The following is a 20,734-nucleotide window of genomic DNA, read 5'->3' as shown; positions in this document are numbered from 1 at the left end:
TCTCTAATTTTTTTATACAATTCAGTGTGAACCATATGGGCTTTCAGATTTATTTACTTGTAGGTCTTTAATTACATCTTCAATTTCATCAACTGAAATTGATTTATTTAATATTCATATCTTGTTGATTCAGCTTTGGTAATTGCTATATCAAGAAATCTGTGTATTTCTACTCCATTTTCCATTTTACTGGCATGTAAGCTGTTGAAAGAGGTATGTATTCTGGGAGATCAGTTGCCACTTCACCATTTTCCTTCCTAATTGCATGGATTTGAGACTTTTCCTTCTTTCTTTTGATTACTCTGGCTATGGATTTTTCCACCCTGTTTAATATTTCAAAGAGCCAATTTTTGCATTCATTGATTCTTTGCATTGTTTTCTTAGTCTCCATTGCATTAATTTCTGTTCTGACTGAAAGTTTCTTACTTCATGTGATCTTAAATCTGACACGCTCTTGTTTTTCCTTAAGCTAGATGTTCAGCATTATGTTTTCTCTGTGAGCTTACTCTGTTTTCCTGATGTGGGTTTTCAGTGCTATAAATTTTCCTCTTAGGACTGTTTTCACTGTGTCTCATAAATTCTGGTATGTTGTATTGCCATTATCATTTAATTGTAGAAGCTGTCTAATTTCTTTTTAAATTCCATCTTTGACTCACTGGGTATTCAGCTTGGTGTCATTTAATTTCCATGTGTTTATGAACATTTTTTTGCCTTTTTGCCTTTTTATCGGTACCAGGGATCAAACTCACGACTGCCTGCTTGCAAGGCAGGTGCTTATGCCGCTGAGTTAAATCCCCGGCCCCTGAACTTCTTGTGGTTTCTTTTTTTATCTACCTGTAGCCAAACTCAGAGTCTTGTATTTGCCAGGCAGGTCCTTATATACTGAGCTATATCCATGGACCAGCTGTTTTGGTTTCTTTTTAAAATTTTTAAAAAGATACTAAGACAAAACAGAACAGAACAATGTAAGCAACACTGTACTTCACCACTAGACAACATGATATTAACAGTAGTACCATTATGTCTCTTTCTTTGAAATAGTTGAGCACACCTTCACATACAATAGTATCAAACATAACAAAATAGTTTAAAACCATTAAAGAGAATGAAAGTATTACAGGGCATGCAGAACCAAGTAATAGAGAATGAACAACGGCTACTATATTGTCTCATTGTCCAAAAAAATTAGTTTATATTATCACGCATATTTAAAATCCAGTAAGATGCAACATAATAGTACCAATGGAAACAGAAAAACAAAAGCATGATAGGACTTCCAAGCAAGATGATATTAACTCATCAGTGGATATCATAATGTTTTGTTTTCTTCAAAATAGCTGTTCATACAATCACAGATAGTAAAATCAAACAAAACAGAATAAAACTGTTTCAACTAATCAATGAAAACATTATAAGACTTCAAAGCAATGTAATGGGGAATCATGATAACCATAAAATCTTATGCACTCTTACTATTTCTTACACTAGGAAGACCATACGGTATTTATACATGTGAGTTTGATTTATTTCACTTATGAGTATGGTCTCAAGTTGCGTCCATTTATTTATAAATATCTTAATGTTATCATTCTTTATAGCTGAGTAGTACTTTATAGTATAAAAATAACCACAACTTTTTTATCCATTCCTCAGTTGATGGACACTTCCAAGATCTGGCTATTACAAACTATGCTGCTATAAACATGGCAGAATATATATCACTGTGATATGATAGTTTCATTTCCCTGGGAATATACCTAGAAGTGGAATAGTTAGGTTAAATGGGACTTCCGATTCCTAATTTTTGAGGAATGTCGAGACTGACCCCTACCATGGTTTCACCAGTCTGCCCTCCCACCAACATTGCAGGAGAATTCCTTTTTCCCCACAGCCTCTCCAGCATTTTTTGGTAGTTTTCTTGACCCTGGCCATTCTTTCTGGAATGAGATGAAATCTCAGTGTGGTTTTAATTTGAATTTCTCTAAGGACTAATGATGATGACTATTTTTTCCTGTATGTATTTGCCATTTGTATTTCTTCATCTGAAAACTGTGTATTCATCTCAGATGCCCATTTTTTGGACTGGGTTTTTGAATTTCATGGGTTTGATTGTTTTAATTCTTTATATGTTTTAGACAAAAGTCCTTTGTCTGAGGGACAGTTCACTACGATTTCTTCCCAGTTTATGGGTTTTCTTTTCACTATGCTGTAGATTTCTTTTGATATGTAGAACTTTTTAATAAGACGTGATACTAGTTATTGATTCTGGGAAGTATTTCCCATACCATTTGATTCCTCTTCTTGAATTCTCTACCTAACGATATATCTTCAAGATTTTTTACCTACTTTGTCTTCCAACAGATATAGTGTTTCTGTTTTAATTTTCAGATCTTTGGTCCATTTAGATTTTAATTTCGTACATGGTGATAAGCATGGGTCTAGTCTTAGTTTTTGGCATATGGAAAACCAGTTTTGCCAGCACCATTTATTAAAGAGATTGTCTTTCTTACAGTGAACATGTTTGGCCCCAAGATAAGGTGATAGAGTGTGTTTGCAGTTGTGTTTGTATCTTCTAACCTTTTACATTGATTTTCAGATCTGTTTTTATTCCAGTACCATGTTGATTTTATTACTATAGCTTTGTAGTATAACTTCAAGTCAGGGATTTTGATGCCTCCTGCCTTGCCTTTGCTGCTTCGAATTGTCTTTGCTATTCTAGGTCTCTTAAGGTTCCAGATGAATTTTAGGAGTGATTTCTCTAGATTTATGAGGTATGTTGATGGTATTTTCATTAGGATTGCACTTAATCTGTATACAAGTTTTGAGAGAATGCCATTTTCACAATATTTATTCTTCCTACCCATGACCAAGGGATGTCTTTCCACTTTCTGAGATCCTCTTCAATTTCTTTTTCAAGGGATTCTAATCTTCCCTGTATAGATCTTTTACTTCTGTCATGAGATTAATTCCTAGACATTTCATTTTTTGGATGCTACTGTGAAGGTTGTGGCTTCACTTATTTCTCTCTCAGTGATTTTGTTGTCAGTGTATAGGAATGCTATTGATTTTTGAGTATTGACTTTGTTTCCAGCTACATTGCTGAGTTTATTTACTATATCTAGGAGTCCTTCAAAGGAGTTTTAGGGTTCTTCCATGTAGAGTATCATATCATCTGCAAATAATGATAATTTAGCTTCCTCTTTTCCTATCTTTATTTCTGTTATTTCTCTCGTCTAATTTCTCTGTGTAGTATCTCTAGTAATGTGTTGAATAGGAGCAGTGATAAGGGATATTATTGCCTTGTATCTGATTTTAAGGTAAAAGCTTTCAGTATTTGGCCATTTATAATGATGCTGGTTGTTGGTTTGTAGTAGATGACCTTTATCATATTGAGGTAAAGAGCACCTATTTCATTTTGCTGTAAGATTCTTATCATGAATGAGTGTTGGACCTTCAAAAGCTTTTTCTGCATCTATAGAAACGAACATGTGATTCTTACTTTTTGGCTCTATTGATATGGTGGATTATATACACAGATTTATGTATGTTGAACCATCCCTGCATACCTGGTATGAATCCCACTTGGTCATGTCATATAATCTTCTTGATGATTTGCTGTATCTTGTTTGCCAATATTTTACTGAGAAATTTTGCATCTATATTCATTAAGGATATTGGACTGTAGTACTCTTTTATAGTAGGTTCTTTCTCAGTTTTTGGTACTAGAGAAATATTTCCTTCCAGGAATAACTTGGGAAAAATTGCTTCCCTTTTGATTTCACTGAAGAGTTTGAGGAGTGTTGGCATTACATTTTGTTTGTATTTCTTGTAGAATTCCACAGTAAACCCATCTGGGCTTGGACTGTTTTTTGTAGGTAAGGACTTAATTACATTTTCAATTTCATTAGTAGAAAATGGGTTATTCAGCAATTTTGCATCTTCTTGAGCCAGATATAGTAGTTTATGTGTTTCTAGAAATCTGTCCATTTCTTCTGTGTTATCGGACCTATGAGAGTAGAGGTTTTTGAAATTGGTGTTGATGATCTTCTTGATTTCCACAGAGTCTGTAGTGATTTCACCTTATTCATTCCTTGTTGCATGTATTTGAACTTTTCTTTTCTTTTGTTAATGTTTTGCTAGGGGCTTATTAATTCTACTTATTCATTCAAGGAACCAACTATTTGATTCATTGATTCTTTGGATTGTTTTCTTAGTCTCTATTGCATTAACTTCTGATCTGAGTTTTATAATTTCCTGCCTTCTCTTGGCTTTGGGCTTGACTTGCTCTTCTTTTTCTAGATGTTTGAGGTGTAGCACCAAGGTGTTTATTTGGGTTCATTATGTTTCCTAATACGGGAACTCAGTGCAATAAGTTTTCCTCTGAGGACTGCTTTCATTGCATCCTAAAGATTCTGGTAAATTGTGTTTGTATTTTCATTTCTTTGTAGGTACTGTTAAATTTCTTCTTTAATTTGCCCTGTGGTCCACTGATTGTTCAAAAGTGTATTATTCAATTTCCATGGTTTGTGGAGCTTCTGCAGTTTCTTTATTATTAATTTGTAGTTTCATGGTACTATGATCTGAAAACATGCATGGAATAATTTCAATTCTTGTATTTACTTAAATACGTTCTGTGGGTTAATAGAAGAATGTTTATTCTGATGTTGTTTGATGGAACTCTCTGTATATATCTATCAAATCCATTTTTTTCACATATGTGATTCAGTTCTGTTATTTCTTTGTTGATGTTGTCTGGTTGATCTGTCCTTTGGTGTCAATGGTGTGTTAAGTTCTCTTGTTATAATTGTGTTACTGCTAATTTGGTTTTTCATTTCTGTTAATACTTGCTTTATATAACTGGGTGCTCTGGAATTTGATGCATATATATTTAAGGTTGTTATCTCATCCTCTTGAAGTTTACCTCTAACCAGGATGTAACAACCTTCTTTATCTCTTCTGATCATTATTGGTTTGAAGTTGACATTGTATGCAAACAGAATAGCTACCCCCACTTGTTTTTGGGTTTCTGTTGCATATAGTATTGTTTTCCATCCGTTGACTTTCAGTTTGTGAGTATCCTTTTGGGTTACATGGGTTTCTTGTAGATAGCATATGGTTTTTATGTTGTTTCTTGATCCATTCTGCCAGTCTGTTTCTTTTAATTGGTGCATTGAGACCATTTACATTAATGGTTATAACTGTTATATGTTGGTTTATTATTGACATGTTATTTTTCTGCTGTTAAATCTTAACCTTTCCATTCTGTTTAATTGTCTGTTTTGCTTAGTGGTTTTTTTTCTAAGTGTATCTAAATTGTGTTTTAGTTTTCATTGCAGGATTGGCTTGATGATCATGAAGTTCTTCAGCTGTTCTTTGTCATGGAAGTGTCTTATTTCTCCATCCATTTTGAAGGACAGTTTTTCAGGGTACATCACGCTGGGTTGGAAATCATTTTCTTTAGGATCTGAAATACCCCCAGCTCTTCTTGACTTCATCATTTGCGTTGAGAAGTGTGTTGTGATTCTGATAGGTTTTCTTTATCGGTGATCTGTCTTTTCTCTTTGACAGCTTTTAATATTGTATTCTTATACTGGGATTCTGGGATAGTGATTATTATATGTCTGCATGTAGTTTTATTTTGGTTATGAATATTTGGAGTTCTACAAGCTTCACTGATCCTGATGTCAGTCTCCATTGTCATGTTTGAGAAATTTTCAGCTATTACTTCTCTAAATATCCTCTTGACGTCCTTTATGTTGTCCTGTTCCTTTTCATTTATCCCTGTCAATCTTATGTTGTTTTTCTTTGTGTTATCTTCCAGCTGTTGAATTGTTATTTCCTGATTCCTTGTTATTTTAAAAAGATCTTTCTTTTCCTATTCACTAGCTGCAATCTTGTCTTCGAGGTCTGAAATTCTATCTTCACTTTCATTGAGATGGCTTTTACCACTTTCAGAGGAATTTTTGATTTCCTGTATATGTCTTTGCATCTGCTTTATGTATTGTGTTTTTTTTAATATTGTTCATCCAGGGATTCTACCTTTTTGTTTGGTTCTTCCAATTTTTTAACTGTGTCTTCTTTAAATATGTTCAACATCTCTCTATTTTTTTTATCATTTCTTCTTTACCTGGGAGATTATTTCTAGTTTTAATTGCTTTAAAGCTTCCTGGAGTTGCTTCTTTATTTCACTTGCTCTTATTTCAGTTGTATGGTATATATTTTATTCTATTTACATAAGTCCTAAGGTTTCTTGGGATGGGCTGGAGGTTTGAGATTGCATTTTGGTCTTCTGCTTTGTCATTTTCCTATATTTCTGTTTTTCAAGTATTGTTCCAAGGCTTCCTGTTGATGTGCTGGAAATTGTCTCTTTTGCCTTAGGCTCCTGGTTCTGAATGGAGGTTGCTGAGCCTGGTCCACTTAGGCTCTCAGGCCCTCCTATGCCACCTTCAGTGCTCCAGGTAGCTGGGCAGGGACCTAACCACTGTTGATGATGAGCTAAAAGCTCTCCCTGGGCAAAGATCAATGCCTTGGAACTCACTTCACTTGCTCTCAAATCCTGTAATTGAAGAAGGTCACTGTGGTGTAATATAGCCTCCCAAGGCTAGTCTAGTGTTCCTGGGCTCTTAATGGGCCCTTGAGCTTCAGAAGAGATGATCTTAATGTCTCCTGGGGCTCATGGTGGCATGTGGACTTACCCTAGCCACCAGCTGAGTTTCCCAGTTTGGGAGAATGTCATTGGGCGTGTCCTGGGCAGGCCTGAATCCTGCCAAGCGCAGCCTAGTGTATGGTATACTTTAGAGAATGTCACATGTACTGCTGAGAAGAATGCATATTCTGATGTTGTTGGATGGACCACTCTGCATATGTTGTTGTTGGATGGACCACTCTGTATACGTATATCAAGTCCATTTTTTCACAGCTGTGAATCAGTTCTGTTATTCTTTGCTGATTTTCTGTCTAGTTGATCTATCCCTTGGTGTCAATGGTGCATTAAGGTCTCTTGTTATAATTGTGTTATTGTTTACTTGATTTTTCATTTTTATTAATGCTTGCTTTGTATAGCTTGGGTTCTGGAATTTGGTGTCTATACATTTGAGATTGTTATCTCTTCTTCTTGAAATTTTCCACTAATTCGTATGTAGTGACCTTCTTATCTCTTCAAATAATTCTTGGTTTGAAGTTCACATTGTCTGAAAACATAATAGCTACCCCTGCTTTTGGGGGGGGGGTTCCTGTTGCGTGAAGTATTGTTTCCCATCCTTTGACTTTCAGTTTATGAGTTTCCTTTTGGATTAGATGGGTTTCTGGTAGACAGCATATGGTTGGATATTGTTTCTTGATCGATTCTGCCAGTCTGTTTCTTTTAATTGGTGCATTGAGACCATTTATATTAATGGTTACAACTGTTATATATTGGTTTATTGTTGACATGTTATATATCTGCTTTTGAATCTTTACCTTTTCATTCTGTGTAATTGTCTGCTTTGCTTAGTTGATTTTTTCTAAGTGCATCTAAACTGTCTTTCAGTATTCTTTGCAGGATTGGCTTGGTGATCATGAAGTTCTTCAGCTGTTCATTGTCATGGAAGTATCTTATTTCTCCATCCATTTTGAAAGACAGTTTTGCAGGGTACATTAGTCTAGGTTGGAAATCATTTTCCTTCAAGATGTGCAATACCTTGCGCCATGTTCTTCTTGACTTCATTGTTTGTGTTGAGAAGTGTGCTGTAATCCTGATAGGTTTTCCTTTATAGGTGATCTGTCATTTTTCTCTAACAGCTTTTAATTTTCTATTCTTATGTTGGAGTTCTAGAATGGTGATTATTATATGTCTGCTTGTAGTTTTATTTTGGTTATGGATATTTGAAATTCTTTATACTTCACTAATCTGAATGTCAGTTTCCATTCTCATGTTTATAAATTTTTAGCTTCAGTCCTGTAATTGGCCTCTTGATATCATTTGTATTGTCCCTTTCTTTTTCATTTGTCCCTATCAATCTTATGTTGTTCTTTTTTGCATCATCTTGCAGTTGTTGTATTGTTATTTCCTGGTTCCTTCTTATTTTTAAAAGACCTTTCCTTTCCTGTGCACTAGCTGCATTCTTGCCTTCAAGGTCTGAAATTCTATCTTCAATATTGTTGAGGTCGTTTGGGCAACTTTCAATGGTATTTTTTATTTCCTGTATATCTCTTTGAATCTGCTTCATTTATTCTCTTTATGTCTTATATTCTTTATCTAGGGTTTCTTTATTTTTGCTTTGTTCCTCTAATTTTTAACTGTGTCTTCTTCAAATATGTTTGGCATTTCTTTCATTACTTTTAACATTTCTTCTTTTACTTGGGAGATTATTTCTAATTTGCATTCATTTAATCCTTTTTGGAGTTACTTCTGTATTTCAGTTGCTATTATTTCAGGTATTTCAAGTATATTACATGTATTTTCTTCTAGGTGCATGACTCTTAGGCTTTCTTGGGATGGACCAGGGTTTTGAGATTATTTTGGTAATTCTTCTTGTCATTTTCCTATATTTCTGTGTTTTAAGTGATGTTCCAAAGCTGTTGGAAATTTTCTCCTATGCCCTTGGTTCCTGGGACTGAATGGAGTTTGCTGTGCATTGTCTATTCAGACTCACAAGACCTCCTGTGCCACCTCCTGTGTTTCAGAAAGCTGGGCAGACTCTAACAACTGTGGGCTACAGCCTGAAGCTCTCCCCAGGCAAGCACTGATGCACTATAACTCATTTCATATGCCCTCAGCTCCCTTGATGGACCAAATTCACTGGATGTGGTCTAGACTGACCACAAAACCTCCCAAGCCTAGTCTAGTGTGGCTGGACGCTGGGTGGCCACCTATCCACTGGGAATTATAATCTTTTTTTTTTTGTCTTTTTCATTTTTATCGGTACCAGGGATAAAACTCACGACCACACACTTGCAAGGCAGATGCTTATGCTGCTGAACTAATTCCCCAGCCCTGGAGTGAAAATCTTAAACTCTAGCTGGGCCCGTGCTGATGTGCTGGAACTCACCTCATGAGCCCCAGTTTCCCAGATTGAACAAAGGTTGCTGGCCATGGCCCACCCAGGCCTGAAACCTTCAGAGCCAAGTCTAGTGTGGCTGGAAGCTGTGCAGGGACTTAACCACTGGGAGTGATGATCTTAAAATTTCCTGTTTTGGTTTCTTTTGTCATTGATTTTCAATTTCACTGCTATGTGATCTGGTAATTTGCATGGAATATTTCAAGTTGTTTACATATACACAAGTTTGATTATGAGAAGTATGCTTTCTATTTTAGAGAAGCTGAAAAGAAAGTGATGCTGTAAGGTGGGACACCTAGTATATATCCACTACATTCACTTTTTCAAAATTTGGTTCAGTTCTAATACTTATTTGTTGGCTGTTTGTCTAGCTGACCTGTCTATTTGTGTCAATGGATGATTGAGATCTTCAAAGTAACCATATTAGTGCTTATGTGCTTTTTCAGGTTTGTTAAGATTTGTTGCATATAGTTGACTATGATGTTGTTTGTTGTGTATATTTTGTGCTGATTATGCTTTCCTGTTGAATTGTTCCATTTCCAAGGATGTAGGGACCTTTTTTCTCTCTCTCAATTCTTCTTGGCTTGAAATCAACTTTGTCTGCAGACACAATAGCTGAGCCTGTTTTGTTCAGGTTCCTATCACATGGATTATTGGTTGCCATCCTTTGACTCTTGGTCTATGAGTTGATTTTGGAATTCATTGCATTTCTTCTGTGCAGTGCACTGTTGTTTCTTACTTCATGATCCATTGTATCGATGTGTTTCCTTTGACTGATGAACTGAATAGAAGGCCCATTGATCATCATAACAGGTGTATATTGACTTGTCCTTACCATGTTATTTTCCTAAAATAGGCTCTCTTTTTATCCCTTGAGCTTTACCACTTGCTCTGCCTGACAGCTTAATTTTGTGGATTTCGTGGAGTTATACTTTTTTTTCTGTTTCTAAAGTGTCCTTTGGAAAATTTTGAAGTCCTAATTTTGTGTTCATGTATTTTATCAGTTCTTTGTCATGGAAATATTTTATGTTCCCATTGATTTTGAAAGATAGGTTTGCAACAGATATCAGTTTGGATTTAAGATCTTTTGGAGCAAGGCACTTGACACCTTTCACTCCAGGATCTCCTTGACCTGAGGGTTTATGTTGAGAAGTCAATTGTGCTTATGATAGGATTTCCTCTGTATGTAATTTGTTTCTTTTTTCTAAGAGCTTTTAATGTTGTGTTTTTGAATTGCATTTCTTGAATCTTGACCGTCTTATGCCTTGCTGTGGGTTTTCTAGTCATAGATAGAGTTCTATTTGACTAACTTATAGGTGTGTCAGATTCTTTTATCTTGGTGAGAAGTTTTCTGCCATGGTGCCTCTGATCAGTCTTTTTTTGTTATTTGTGCTATCTCCTGCTATTTTCATCATCTCTAACCATTCTTATGTTATACTTCTTCACATGATATAGCACCTTCTGGATGGACATCTTATCATTCCTTTCTATTTTTAGGAAATCTTTCTTTTCATAATTATTAACCAAAAACATGTGTTTGGTATTTGACATTCTGTTCTCACATTGGTTTATTCTGCTGTTTATACATTCAGTGAAAGTTTCAATATTTTGGATATCTCCCTGAGTCTCTTGTATGAATTCCATTATGTATCTATGTTGGTCTTCATGGTTTCTCTCATTTTCCTAAGTTCCTCTATTTATTAATCTGTATCTGGTGTACAGTACCTAGGGGTGTTTTCCATTATGGCCACTATCTGTTTGTTTTCTATCAAATCATTTCTGATTTAGTTTGATCTAGATCCTTGTTAATTTATTTTGATGTGATCATTTCAGACAGTCATGGTAGCTGGCTTTTGAGTGGTCCCACCTCCGTTCCCCCTTGTCTTGCCTTTGTTTCACTGATTGTCTGGAGTTGCACTTGTGGAATTGCCTTCTCATTTTCTAATTTTCTTTTTCTTAGTTTAATTCTTGAGTTGATGCTTCTGAATTGCCTATGGTGGATATCCTGATTGCTGTTATTTAGAACCTTTAGGAAATGACTACTGAAAGTGTCTTCCAGGTGTAGACCGCTTTTGTGTTTTCAGTTGTGTTGTAAGATCCTACCTCTTCAATTTATGAGTTGAGTAGTTGTTGCCTTGTTGGCCCATCCTCTGGTCACTTTACACTGGCCCACAGCGTTTTCAGTGACCATTAGGCAATGTCAGTCTGGGAAGGAAAGGAAAAGAAGAAATTAAAGAAAGAACAGAACAGAAACACAATCACCAGAAAACCGGAAACCATGTTTACATTCATATAAAGAAAAGGTCAAGCATAAAAAGCAAAACAAATAATGAGAGAGAGAGAGAAGGAAACTCTCCTCCCCAAGTTGCATTTCTGCTATCACTGGTAGAGAAAATGTGTAGACAGAATCTAGGTCCATGCTGATTTATCCCAACAAGCCAGAATTTGCTTTATGGTGAGGTAGTGCATAATCTCAGTGAGCCTCAACTTTATTGCCATTGACGTTCAGGGCACTTTCCATTCATGAGGGTGACACCAGATTTTTTCAGCCTGCAGCAGTCAGTGTCACTTCTGTGGTCTTGAACTTAACTGAAAGCCAGGAGAGGAGACAGTGGTTTTTCTGAGTTTGAAGCTCAGTTGGCCTCTCTTGAAAATGACCAGTCTCTCACAAATGACCAAATCCATACCACTCACCAGGATGTGCAGTCTATAGCATCTGTGTCTCTGCAAAGGTCTCTGGGTTGCCAGCTTTCACTCTGTGATTTCAGGCTAGAGTGCTTCCTCCCCCAGGATGAGTACTGCAACAGTGACGACGTGCCGCCCATCACCTTCCAGGCTCCTCTTTATGAGCTCTGTTCAATGATCTCTGCCCTTTGTGCTCTTGATCCAGATTAGTGTGTCAGTCATGCAGCATTTGTTTTAATGCAAAATTTAATCAGGGGTGTCAATGTTCCTTAGCAAAGCTGCCTAGAATCTTGATAGAAGAATAAAAAATGCCAAAATTAGTATAACAACAACTTCAGTATGAAAGAATCAGATTTCATACAAAAGAGCAATGTTTTAGATAAAGTAAACTGTTGATGTTTTTAACTTCAGCATCTACGTTTGTTTAGTAACTCTAGTTATGAGCAAATGATTGATCATTAGCTATTGTACACTGTGGCTTTGTAGTATCTGAGGACTCATCTGATTGTAGGTGTGTGTGCATATGTGCACATGTGTGTTTTGTCAGTAGTTGTACGTAGTCGTCAGAATATTCTGACAGCAGAATTTCAGGCCTATAATGTCAGAGCACAGGCAGCAGAGATCTGGTGTGGTTGCCCTAATTTTCTGAGGATGAAGTAGGTCAGAGGTGCCATTAAGATAATGGGAAAGCACTGGGAATGAGCTCGATGAAGAAAGCAAATGGTTTGGCATGTTCCTCAGAGGCTGTTTCCAACAGGTTAAATAGGAATAATGGTACTCACGACTCATCAAATAGTCCAGAGGTTCAGTGCTGTGAGACATTCAGTCTCTTCTGTGGTCATTAAACTGGATAACAGGATAGTGAATAAAATATTTCAGTATGTTTGCAAGATGAAATCTGAGAAAATATCTCCCTAAGAATTTTCTGTGCATGAGAATGAGGAGTAAAGGGCAGCATGTGCCCATTTCTTTGTAAAGTAAAAAGCTTCCACTTTCCTGGGAAAGATCTGTGGATGTTTATATTGGTACCCTATAGTATTTGAACAAGTGTTTGTTTTGTTTATTTGGGGGGGGGTACCTGCATTAAATTCACGACCTTGGACCTGCCTCATACAAGAGGTGCATTGAGTGGTGTCCCCGGCCCTTGTGCATTTTCCTGCGTAGATTTTTTTTTAACCTTGCATAACACGTAGCCATTGCGCTATAAAAGTTATCTTAAAAGTCTTCCAATTGCCTGGGGAAAAACTCAGATTATGGGCGAGAAAAAGTGTTAATGGGGGATCTATTGTATTTATACTGGCTCTCATTAATATTTGTACAACTACAATGTGACCCTGCACATCATATTCTATGGAAATACCAGCATAGGCGAAGCATCCGATGCTTCATAGCTTCAGTGCTCTGAGATACTGCCAAGAGATCTGCACTTGTTAAAGCAGATTGCAGAGGAGCAGAAACAGCCCCCACGCAAGCTCTTTACCTTGAGTTTCTGTCCCTTGCCCTGATCCTGCTACAGTTCCTGCTACTTCTGTTTCTTAAAAAGGGCAGGTCACTGTGATGCATATTGTAAGAACCAATCACAGACAGCAAAGTGCTCTATCTCTGTACTTCCTCAGGGTAACCCGATAAAGACCTCTTTCCCTGCGGCTTCGTGGCTGACTTGATAGAAGTATTGGTTTCTTGTTTTTGCCTGTAAGTGTTAGTAAATCTGCCTCTGTATCTTGTGTGTCCTTTTGGCTTTTCTACTTACCAGAGCAACAGTATGGGAGAAAAACAATTGGAAGCAACTTGGAAGGGGAATGTTTTTTACTTGGAACTTGTGCTTCACAGGACTGACCAACAGGTGTCAGCAAGGGGCTGTCTGTTTTAAAAGTAATGTTTGAAATCTTGCCCTGCCTGGAAAGAGGTGTGCTCTTCTAAGAAACACAGTGGTTAGAAGGTTTTTAACAACCCGCCCTAACGGTCATTTTGATGCTCATTCAACACTTTAATTTTACATTTGTGAAAGGAAAAGAGATTCTTAAAGCATTGTCTTGGCTCTAGGATCTCAATTTCTCACCCTTCCTATGTGTCCCCCTCTCTCAGTCTCACTCTGTCTCTCTGCTTCTGTCTTTGTCTCTGTCTGTTTTCTCCTCTCTCTCTCTCCTTCCTACAGGTTACTCCTACTCCACAGCCTCCATTGTAGGTTTCTCCTTGTGTCCTGACTTCTGAGAATTGGGCTGCCTTTTAGGTCCCAGTCTGTCCTCATCTACTTACCATCATTTCCTGGTGACCTCACCTCTATCCCTATATTTGCATCTTCTAGTTCAGATCACTTCCCAGAGATCTAGCATCTCACATATACAAGGGTTGAGTGGAGGCCTGGGGCCATCTCACCACTGGAAATATGCTCCCCTGCAAGTCCTTAGTTCCCCTTGTTACCCAGTGTTGCTTTTTCTGCCTTCCCATTGAAGGAGGCTTCTTGTAAATTCTGTGATGGATCCTTTCCAAATATAAGGCAGTCTATGATTTGCTTGTTCTGCCTCAGTTCATGTCCAGGATGTCAGAAAACTTACTTGTTCTGCCTTTAAACCATGACCAGAGCCTTCCCACCTTTTGAAACAGCTGGTGCAAGGTCTGGAAAAGTAAGCACATGCTGCCTTAGATAATGGGATTAGAGAACTTTTTAATGTTCACTTTCAATGATGTCTGAAAGGCCAAAAATAGCAAAGAGATATCAATTGTTCCTATTATCAGACTCTTCATTTCTATTATCTTACATTTAACTTTGACCTGGGGTTTTAGTGCAGAGGCACAAATGTGTGCCTGGCAAACACGAGGTCATGAGTTCAATTCCCAGTACCAAAACAAAACAAAACAACAACAAAAAACCACAAACAAGAACACCACAAAAAAAAAAAAAACATTTAACTTTGAGGATAGTAGTGGTCCTGGAGGATTATCACAAATGGAAGAAATGGAGCCTATTGAAATTTATCAAGCATGTCTCATGAGGATGAGGGGAGGTGAGAGGCACCTGCCTTAATTCTGAAAATGTCAGGTCTGCATGTCTTTTTTTCCAATAAAAATCTTTTTACAAATGATCCTTGTGGAAACTAAAGCTGCATATGTGCTTGTGATGGAGAACAGAGCCAAAGATTGCCCATAAAAAGCAAGGAAAATTGCTACTAATTGCTGTGAGAAATTTTCTGAGCATTTGTTTGTCTCCTTGATAGGTAGCTGTAATCCTGGATATCACCAAATAAGGATAGACCCAACTTCTCTGAGGTCATCCTCAGGTACCTCGAGGCAGAATCACAATTTGAACGCTCACCTTTGCTGTGCTACATTGACTAGACAGACATGACATGACTGAGGTTTCTTTAGGCCAGGACTTTTACTCACCATGGAGTCAGTAAGACCAAGAGCCCTGCATGAGGCACCACTTCCGATGATCTATGGAGTCACACAAAGCCCAACATTGCAATACCAGAAGTGATCCCTTTAATGCTGCCCTCTGGAAATGGGCGCAGCATCATAGGAGTACCAGCTTGGCTGAAAGGATGGTCCATGGTGACCGTTTTCCACTGGATTAGCATGATGTGAGAAATTGCAAGAGAAATTTCCAACTGTGGAGGCTATTTCTAGCTTGTTGGTCATTTTAGCTAAATTCATGGTTCATTTGGTTTGCATTTTTTTTTCAGTTTCATAAAACAACAGAAGTTTTAAGGCACTAAAGAAGCTCTGGAGTTCAGCTCCATTCTTCTCTCTCTGAGTCAGCTTCCTCACCAGAACACAGATCCTGGCTGTTGTGTTGTCTTCCTCATTCTCTGGGCAGGGCAGAGACCTCAGTTACAACTTGTTGTTCTGATTCTTCAGCCTCTTCCTCTCACAGAGAGCAGGCTGCGCTCTGCTGCTCCCCAGACAGTAGTGCAGGAGGGCATCTGGGCTCCCCAGGCAGGGAGGTTTGTGTTCGGGGCTGTAGCACTGTGCGAGGTTCATGTGTACTTTGCACACAGTAATAAACTCCAGCGTTCTCAGCCTCCACCTTGCTAATTTTGAGGACAAAATCTGTCCCTGACCCACTGCCACTGAATCTGTCTGAGATACCAGAATACCGGTATGAAACCAGGTAAATCACACCATGTGGAGCCTGGCCTGGCTTGTGCACAACCCAATGCAAATAGGTATTTCCATTACTAGAGAGGAGGCTCTGGCTGGACCTGCAGGAGATAGAGGCCGGCTCTCCAGGGGTGATGGACAGAGAGAGTGGGGTCTGGGTCATCACAACATCTCCAGTGGATCCTAAAATGATGAAGAAAAAGGGCAAATCACATACAAACACCATGAGTCATTTACCTAGCTTTTGTTTTCTTGTAAGTATTGAGCTACATTATATTTGTAATTCATTTAAAAAGAAAATTTTTAAATTTTGAGATAATTGACAGGATATCTAGTCACATGATTCCCTCTAGAACTCATCTGAGCAGCCCTATCTTTCTTTATGGCAGTCTTCATGAGAGGACACCTCCTGAGTCCTTTGGGGATTTTCTTCACTTGCTGATCTAAACTCACACATCCATGCTTCAAGTCATGGATGCACATCTCAGTTATGTACAGAATTCAGCCAGGCAGCAGAGCATCCCTGAAACTCTCCCTCACTTCATGTTCCTCCTTATCCCCCTGTGTCCTTACCAGTGATACAGAAGAGTAGCAGCCCCAGGGGCTGAAGAGGGAGCCTCATTTTGAGAAACTGAACTGAAGAGTCCTGATCAGGCAAGGCCAAGTTAGTGTCAGATTTTATCTGAGACTTGCTTGGGAAGGTCCACCCTGGAGACAAAATGCAAATTCCCTGGTGGGTGCAGTGGTGCAGAAGGAGTGAAGTGCATGATGGGAGGTTTCCCTTGTGTGCCTAGTGGTATAAAATATCCTCTTTGTTGGGTGTTTTGCACAGTGTCGTAAGTGTCTGCCTTGTGAGCATGCAGATGTGAGTTCCATTCCAGGTCCCAAACAAAAATAAACAATCCAAAATCTGTTCTAAAATGTCCTCTGAATGGGGAAGAAAACAATAGAGCTACAATTTATGCTGTATGCAGCAGTGAGTGCAAGGATCCCTTGGAAAACGTGTGTCTGCAACACAGACACACTGCTCAGGGCTCTGCCCATCCAGACAGGACTGCAGTCCCAGGATACAGGGGATGTGCAAATCAGTCTCTGGGATGGGAAGTGTCATGGCTCTTAGCCTCCTGGAGGAGAAAGATGCAATTCTCTCTTCATGAGAACTCGTCTTTAGCATTTTCTACCTGAGCAGCAGGTAGCAGAGATGAGGAGCCATTTTGCTGTAACCAGTTAACTTTCATAATCTTACAAACAAGTATTAGAAATAGTCTTGAAGCTTACCTAACAATTAGATGACACCAGAGCAGCAAAATCAAAAGCTATGATACACATACATGTAGCTGTCTTCAACTTGGAAATCAGTAACTCTTTTGAAGGCAAGAGGAAAGGACAAAAAAATAGAACTTACATAGTGGATGTAAAATTCCTGTGAATAGATTTTGAAATCAGTAAATATCTGGTCAAGACTGCTCTCTTGTAGATATGTATACACACACACACACACACACACACACACACACACACACACCAGATTTATCAAAATCTTTGTTAGGGTACTGTTTCTCTTGCTTTTATCCAAAATGAATGAGGAATAATTTATGCTACTCTCTTGTTAAATATTCCTAAAGCATCCTTCTCATATCTACATTTTTTAAATAGATATTGGGTAGCCATGGTCTATGGTTTAAAGAGCCATTCTCAATAACAATGTCACGATTGAATGCAGTGTTTTAATGTCTCAGGGCAATTTGAACCAAAAGCTGACATGGTCCTGGATGTTTTCTGAGTTGGTCACTGTGGAAAGGGGGTGAGTTTGAGACTTCTTCCAAAGCTGTGAGAGAGTAAAGCCATGCTGTCATTAATCTGTAAGTTCGTTTTTGTGTATGGCAGCCCAAGAGCTGCAGTGTGCCTCTCACACATTTGGGAAAGTGTGTTTGTGGTAAAAGAAGTAAATAAGGATTCTGTAGTGTGCAATTTTATTGTAAATAAGGACTCTGGATGTTCTTATCACTATGTGTGTGTGTGTGTGTGTGTGTGTGTGTGTGTGCGTGTGCGTGTGCGTGTGCGTGTGCGTGTGTGTGTGTGTGTGTGTGTTGGGGCTTAAATCGAGGAAGCTCACACTGAGCTACGTCACCAGTCCTTTGTATTTCTCTGACTCTGAGACTGGGTCTCATTGTGTTGTTCAACTGCCCAGTTTCTGCCCTGTCCATCCTGGGCCTCGGCCTCAGTGTGCTGGGCTGACAGTCATTCACTATCTGTCTTGGGTGACTTTGTCTTGTGAATGTGTGGGCTTTTTCGAAACATTCTGAGAAGTTGGAAAGTTCACTTGTTGGACTGATCTGGTATCTTAAACCCCCATTCCCCATTTGTATCACAAGAATCATTAGTAAATGAAATTAAAGAAAATAAATTTCATCTCATTGGAGCAGTCACAATACCAAGTTCTAAAGCTTAATGCATATGCGGAGGAGACCACAAGTGGTTAAGTTCAGACTTGGACACACTAAGTCAGCTTTCACATTTTTTTCCCTGGAAATAGGAAAGTTTTAAAAATTACACAGCACATGAAGTTTGGCTGTGTTCTATGGAAGTGTTCCAATGCCTCAGATGAAACTACAAAAGAGTATAAGATTTTATTTTAATATTTCATACCTAAGAAAATAACAAGCAATAGTCTGTTGACAGCAAAATAACAGATAATATTACATTGATTAAATAAAAGTAAAACACCAATTGATTGTGAATAATACGTGTGGCTGGATTATAAGGATGATTTGAATGATTTACAATGTGTATAAAATGTATTGAGCTGATTAATTTTTTCCTGTAGTTTCCTTCTCTTTTTATGTAATATCAGGTTTATAATTTATTTCCTTGCTATCCTCTCAGAAGTCCCAAATCAGAAGTACGGCAAGAGCCTTTTGCTGTCTGATACTTTCATTGGTACTTAGTTTATCTATTCTATTTTTAATTCCCAAAGGGTCTGACTTTGTGGTCCTTAAATAGGATTCGTGAGCATTTCTGTGTAATTTCCTGGCTATGTCCCCCTCCAGACAGGTTGTCATTTGGGCACCTTTGCCCCAAGGCTATGTGCAAACAAGTTCGAGCTTTGAATTTGAGTGGTACCAGAATGATGGAGTCATTCTCAGGCCCACTGTTTTTTTTTTTTTTCCCCTGTGGAGGAGGTACGGTGATCACTTCAGACCCACAGTGAGATCCTCAGCTCATCATCTTAGCCATCCTGTGTAAGTCACTGATTTTCCCCAATGACGTGATTTTTTATTTGAAGTTAGATATGATCCAACTCTCATGTAAAACACAGAATAATAATGATAAAAACTCTTTTCTCCCCAAAACAAAAGAAAAAAATCTCATATCAAACTAACTCTCTGCCTAAAGTATGCAGCGATCTCTTAGCCCTGATTTACTGTCACGGTCCCTATCCCCATGCTTGGCTGCCATTCTTGGATTCTGGGGCAGGACTCTGAAAACTCCTCATGTTGCGATGATCCATGCACACAGATTCAGGGAACACTGGTCTGGCTATGGATCTACATTAGACTCTCTCTCTCTCTCTCTCTCTCTCTCTCTCTCTCTCTCTCTCTCTCTCTCTCTCCTTTTCTTTTGTTCTTTTTTCTTACCTAGCTTCTTTTGTTTTATTGTGGTGTGTTTGAGACAGACCTCAGGACCTCTGCACTGCATTGCTAGTTAATCACTGCTGTGAATTACACCTACAGCCTGAAATTGGGATTTTCCTGAGCTGCAAGTAGATCCAGTGTGTTCTTCCCTGCCTGCTTTCTACTGTCTGACAGTATATCTATTTTGATTTCATGCATGTTCTGGTATTGATTTTTTAATGGGGTGTGGCCAGTGGGCTGATGAGAGGAGAATAATAAGCTTGTGATATCAGGTATGAGAAGAGAGTTGTTGCAGTGTACAGAATGGCTTGTGTGCTATAGATGCCTGATGATGGGGGTAGGAAAGAGGATGGATTCAAATCAGGGGAAGAACACTGGGAATGAAGTTCGATGAACTAAGCAAGTGATCTTGCAAAACTTATTCTGCGGAAATAATGGTACACCCGTGGTATGTGATTCTTCACTGCTTCAGTGCTGTGAGATACTGCAAAGAGATCTGCACTTTTTAAAGCAGATCACAGTGTAGCAGAAAAAGCCCACACTCCCACAGCTTGAGTTTCTGTTTGTTGCCCAGATAGCAGTGCCTGCTACAGTTCCTGCTACTTTTGTTTCTCAGAATAGGCAGGTCACTGTGATGCCCAGGTGGTCAGTATGACACATATTGAGGGACCAATCAAAGACAGCCAAGTGCCCTACCTCTGTACTTCCCCTTTGTAACCTCACAAAAGCCTCTCTCCCCGAGCCTTTGGATCTCACATTTTTATAAGAACTGATTTCTTGTCGCTGCCCCAAAACACAAACAAATCTATCTCTGGATCTTGTGTTGCTGCCGTGTTTGAGTTTGCTATAGCAACAGCATGGTAGAAGAAAACGTTTCAAGGTAATTGAAAGGGGAATGTTAGCAACTTTCCTTGCCCTTCATAGGACTGACAAACACATGGCAGGGTGGGGTCAACTCTTATAAAAGTAATGTTTGAAATCTGGCCCCTTCCCCAAAAGAGCTGTGACCGCCTAAAAGACACAATGTTTTGGCCATTTATAATATCTTGTCCTAGAAGTTATTTTGATGTTCATTCAGCAGTTTAATTTTACATTTGAGAAAGAGAATCATTTTTAAAACTTTGTCTTGGCTCTATAGGATCTCCTTTTTTTCCCCTTTTCTTGGTGCGTCTCTCTGTGTGTCTCTGTCTCTGTTTCTCTTTCCCCCTTCCTCCCTCTCCCTCTTTCTCTCTGAAAAGAAGTGGCCCTGTAGAATTTTCTCGAAAAGAAAGAAAT

The 20,734-nt window shown here is 38.5% G+C and overlaps 1 long non-coding RNA gene and 1 gene segment (V, D, J or C); one reads left to right on the top strand and one right to left on the bottom strand.

Annotated features, from left to right (window-relative positions):
- Positions 1-20,734, top strand: part of LOC134472815 (uncharacterized) — a 38,597-nt gene that overhangs the window by 12,266 nt on the left and 5,597 nt on the right. The window lies entirely within an intron of this gene.
- LOC134472812 (immunoglobulin kappa variable 2-29-like) lies at positions 14,839-16,581 on the bottom strand. The segment is given in 2 exon segments: positions 14,839-16,007; positions 16,398-16,581. Coding segments are annotated over 2 exon segments (465 nt in total).

Source organism: Cavia porcellus, unplaced genomic scaffold, assembly GCF_034190915.1.
Source record: "Cavia porcellus strain 051 isolate PalLab524CR breed Dunkin Hartley unplaced genomic scaffold, mCavPor4.1 scaffold_25, whole genome shotgun sequence".
NCBI lineage: Eukaryota > Metazoa > Chordata > Mammalia > Rodentia > Caviidae > Cavia > Cavia porcellus.
The sequence above is the reverse complement of the archived record's forward strand: the minus strand, read 5'-3'. Positions and strand labels throughout refer to the sequence as shown.